The following is a 4,317-nucleotide window of genomic DNA, read 5'->3' on the forward strand; positions in this document are numbered from 1 at the left end:
AAACTTAAACAATAAATTATTTATTTATTTATTTTTTCTTCAAAATTTAAATATTTGAACTCAACCCAAAATATCTGAACCCAAACATAAAATACTCGAACATGACTCAAAGTGTAGAAATACATGGACAAGTTCTATACCTTTATACTGAAATACCAAATACGAACCTGAACATGTATCCGAACGCCCACCCTTATGATATATGATCATTTGTATCTTACTTAAACAAAAAAAAGTTAAACAATTGATCACAAAATATTCAATGTGAGTCTTTTACCATTTTTAGTAATTTATAGTCGTTTTTAAAAATCCAAAATATAACATATAAGGAAAAATCTAATTTTTTTATTATATGCTTAAAATGATTGTTTAATGTCTTTTAATAGTATAAAATTAAACAAAAAAAGAGAGGTTAAAAAAATTGTTATCAAATATGTATTATTCATAATCATTAATTGTCATATATATGTTAATCATATTATGTAATTCCGTAGTTTTTATTTAAAGAAAAACAATATTCTTTTGTACACTACTAATTAATATAGTTAGTTTAATAAAAAACATAGTATATGTTTATATGGACCAACTTTTTTTTTAACAATTCTAAAAATCATTCTCGTGATGATACATAGCTTATGAAAACGTGTTGTAATGCGTCATGATTAATATATAGGGGATATGTTGTCTACTTACCACTTGATATCACCATATGGTTTCTTCACTCTTCCTATCGTTTTTTTGTCAGCATATAAATCAATCACACACGATGAGACTTATGAACCAACTCATGATGGCTGGGACAAAAAAACTGCATTTCGAATTTCAAAATCAATGTTACAAACGGAGAGCTATCGCTGATCTATTTACAAACGCAACTTTTTACTTAAAAGTCGTGGCATGTTGAACATGTTGTGAGAGAGATGGCGATGATGAAGAGGAATGGAGGAAGAGGCAGACCACGGACATATCGTCCATTGCAATACCTCGTCTCTTCTTCTTCCAAGCCCGAACCGCTTGCTCCACTAATCGCTTAGCCGCCTTAGGCCGCTCAGCGGTCGAAGAAACGATCTCTATAGCTTCTTGGTTTGTGATCACATCCCATATCTTTTATATTCAAACCAAAAACAAAAAACAAATTGGTCAATAAATTTACCAATAAATAAACGAAATTAGGAGTGTCCAACCAGAATGAACCAATTCAATGCAAACCGATCAAATTTTTTTATTTGAACCTAAACAAAAATCTGAAATAGGGTCTATTGCTGTCTCAAATATTTTATTTTTATATATTTAAAAGCAAAAAACTGAAAATTATATCATTTTGAACTTCAAAATCTATTTATTAAAACCAAAACCGAAATGAAACTGTTCAAACCAAAATCTATTTATTATAATAAATTTGATTTTTACCTGTAGCTATTTTATATAAAACCAAAAACTCAAAACCTAAACAGTACCGAAATTAGAATGAGATGTTCCTAAATAGAATAAATAATATTCTAATTTCATTTTTTTCAAATGTTTTCTTCTGTCTTACATTTGGCATTTTAAAACCCTTTAAAGTTTAAAGTATTTTAAGTGTGTGGAATGTGAATGAATGAGTATTGTTTGTTTGTTTTCACGGTTTACAGATACTTACCCCATCACTAGCCAAGATGATAAAGTGGTCTTTAGCAGAGATATGCCTTTGAGTGACTTCAGGGACCGAGACCAATCCATACTCTTTGATACAATAGTCTCCGAACGCTCTTGACATAGCCAAACCCGGTGCTTCTGTGTCTGGTTGCCATACACGATGGACTCCTGGCTCATCTTTCATACAGAAAACCCGCCCATTGCATCCGATAATTCTCTCCTTCTCCTCTATTATTTTCACACCAAAACAAACACAAGAATCAAGATTCAAGAACGTACTAGAATAATATTCATATCTTTTTCAAGATCTAGTAAAGGTAAAGTTCAAGAAGGATTGAGAGAACTAACGAGGCAGATTCGGTTTGAAATCAAGGGTGAGCTGAATAGCAACCATGCTACCTTCATCCGAACTCGTGGCTAGTACTGCTCGTGAATCGCCTACGTTTGATACATAAATAACATCACCCTACATACGGCAAGACACACCATTTGATCAATGAACATATAAATCTCAAAAAATCTTATTAACAGTTGGAAACCATATTTTTTTAAAAGTTTTTTAATGAATGTTAAATTTATTGGATTCAAATATTTTTACTCGGAGTGATCACTAATTGTTTTATGTTTTACCTGTCTGACAATGGTTATAGCGGTTGTGCCGCTGTTGTAAGAATCGATCTTGCGGTGATGTTCAAGCTCTTGATCAACCGATGCGCATGTCTTGAGATATGAATGTTTCCATATGTCGAATCTCGAGAATTTTTTATTGGAGCCTTCAAGGTCTAGCTCGGGCTCTAGTAGTGCGGTTTGAGCAAGAGTCTTTTGCCAGTTGCATAGAAGCGACGAAGGCATTGAGTTTCTTACATGTTTGGCTACATAGTGACCCCATGGACCATGTCCATCGAATATCCCGCAGAATATCATGTCTTCTTGGCACCCAAATCCCTGATTACCAAAGATAAATTGTCAAAACGCTAAACATACTCAAAACGCGGTAAATAGCACAAAGGATATGAATCTACAAGGAACCAAGAAGTCTAACAAACAAACGCAAACGCAGAAAAATTTTAAAACGGGAAAAAGGTTAGTAGCGTTGTAATATACCTCCCAAACGATGGCACAGTCCTGGTTAACGCCTTTTTCACCGCGTTTAGAGAAAACAGAGGCCGAGTTATTAGAACCTTCTGCATAAACGTAACCACATGATTTCAGAATCATCTCCTTCTTTTTTGCATCTTTCACCATCTCATCAGCAGCTTCCTTAGCGTCGCAAGTTCCATTGTTGTTCTTCACTTTCTTGATCGAAAAGGATCGAGCTAATCCACTGAACATGGACGAAAAATGCCCCATTCTTTAATTACACCAGATGATGACAATATCAAGCAACAGTGAGTAAGATGATCTTGAATCTGTTGAACAAAGAAAGAACAGAGAGTTTTTAGATTCTTGGATGAGAGTTTTAAGAGTTAGAGGGACATAATATAATGTCTAAAAGTATTGGAGAAAAATACCAAACAGAGGTTTAAACTTAAAAGGTACGAAGATGAGTCATAGTGCAGAGAATCTAAAAGATGAGAAAAAAATATGCTCAAGTTAGCAGAATATTCATAAGTCTGACATGGAATTCCATTGAAACAAGCTTCTGAGATTATCAAATGGTTATCTTTTGAGATAAGTTCTAAATAGTTTACAAAAAAAAAAAAAAAGAGATAAGTTCTAAATATAAATATGAAAATGAATTCGACTCTAAGGGAAATCAAGTTTCTTTTTTTTTTTTTTGTAACATAGAAATCAAGTTTCTCTTTATAGAAAACACATTTAGAGATATTTCTTAATAAGGAAATGATAAACAAGTTGCAAGACTCCAAGATTCTCCCTCTTTTGCTTTTTCAGGGAAATCTAACAAGAAAATAAAAATCTATCACAGTCTCATAACTTTCTGAGCATGCTTTTGCTTAACATATATTTAAATATGAAAACCTAAAAGGCAAAATCCAACAACAGATTACTCTTCACCCTCTTTGTTTAAACATTCTTGATTCGTCACAGACCAGTCAGATTCAACTTAGATGTATAAAAGAGAGATAGAGATAGAAATAGAGACCGTTGAGATGGCTCAGAGACGCCGTAGAGATGACGTATTGTCGGAAAAGCTGACGTAGCACCAAACGGAGAAGAAAAGTTAGATAAGGAAGCGAGAGAGAGAATAATCAGAATCCATTTAATGCTCCAAAGAGAAAGAAACACATTAAATGGAATAATCAAGAAAGATTATTTATAAAGTTAATTTTTTTTCTGGTACGGTGTTGTAGTAGTTCCTTCTGTCATTTATATTATGGTAAGAGAAGGACAAAGGCATGGACGACAATGTCTTTGGTCTTTTTTTGTGGATGTCAGAAAATCAGAAATTCAATAATTATATTTTTTTAATAATCATAAACTCACCACGATATTTGTTTCTTATGTTTTAAAATAAAAATTAGTTAATTAAGAACAAGTTGTAGAATATTTAAGTGTCGATTATCAGAAACACAGACAACTACGAGATACGTTTATATCTTCTTCGAAAATTATACAATTAAATCTTCGATCATACCATTTTTGTTACAGGTTTTAACTAATTTAAAATGGTGTTAAAACATGCTATTTACATGTACATGATAATAAAAATTATTGTTAGAA

At 32.4% G+C, this 4,317-nt stretch overlaps 1 protein-coding gene across 2 annotated transcripts; it reads right to left on the reverse strand.

Annotated features, from left to right (window-relative positions):
- Window positions 1–795: 795 nt before the first annotated feature.
- LOC111203410 (probable protein phosphatase 2C 73) lies at window positions 796–3,987 on the reverse strand. 2 transcript variants are annotated; one of them, XM_022697234.2, is made up of 7 exons: window positions 3,740–3,941; window positions 3,147–3,199; window positions 2,740–3,044; window positions 2,266–2,580; window positions 1,984–2,101; window positions 1,640–1,863; window positions 796–1,104 (listed from the first exon to the last, which is right to left on the reverse strand). In XM_022697234.2, exons 3-7 carry the CDS (start codon window positions 2,983–2,985, stop codon window positions 880–882), a joined length of 1,128 nt encoding a protein of 375 aa, XP_022552955.1. In that variant the 5' UTR covers window positions 2,986–3,044; window positions 3,147–3,199; window positions 3,740–3,941; the 3' UTR covers window positions 796–879. The 2 variants fall into 2 exon arrangements, with proteins under 2 accessions (XP_022552955.1, XP_022552954.1); XM_022697233.2 differs by lacking the exon at window positions 3,147–3,199 and having other exon boundaries at window positions 3,740–3,987.
- Window positions 3,988–4,317: the final 330 nt, after the last annotated feature.

This window comes from Brassica napus, chromosome C2 (genome assembly GCF_020379485.1).
Source record: "Brassica napus cultivar Da-Ae chromosome C2, Da-Ae, whole genome shotgun sequence".
NCBI classification, from domain to species: domain Eukaryota; kingdom Viridiplantae; phylum Streptophyta; class Magnoliopsida; order Brassicales; family Brassicaceae; genus Brassica; species Brassica napus.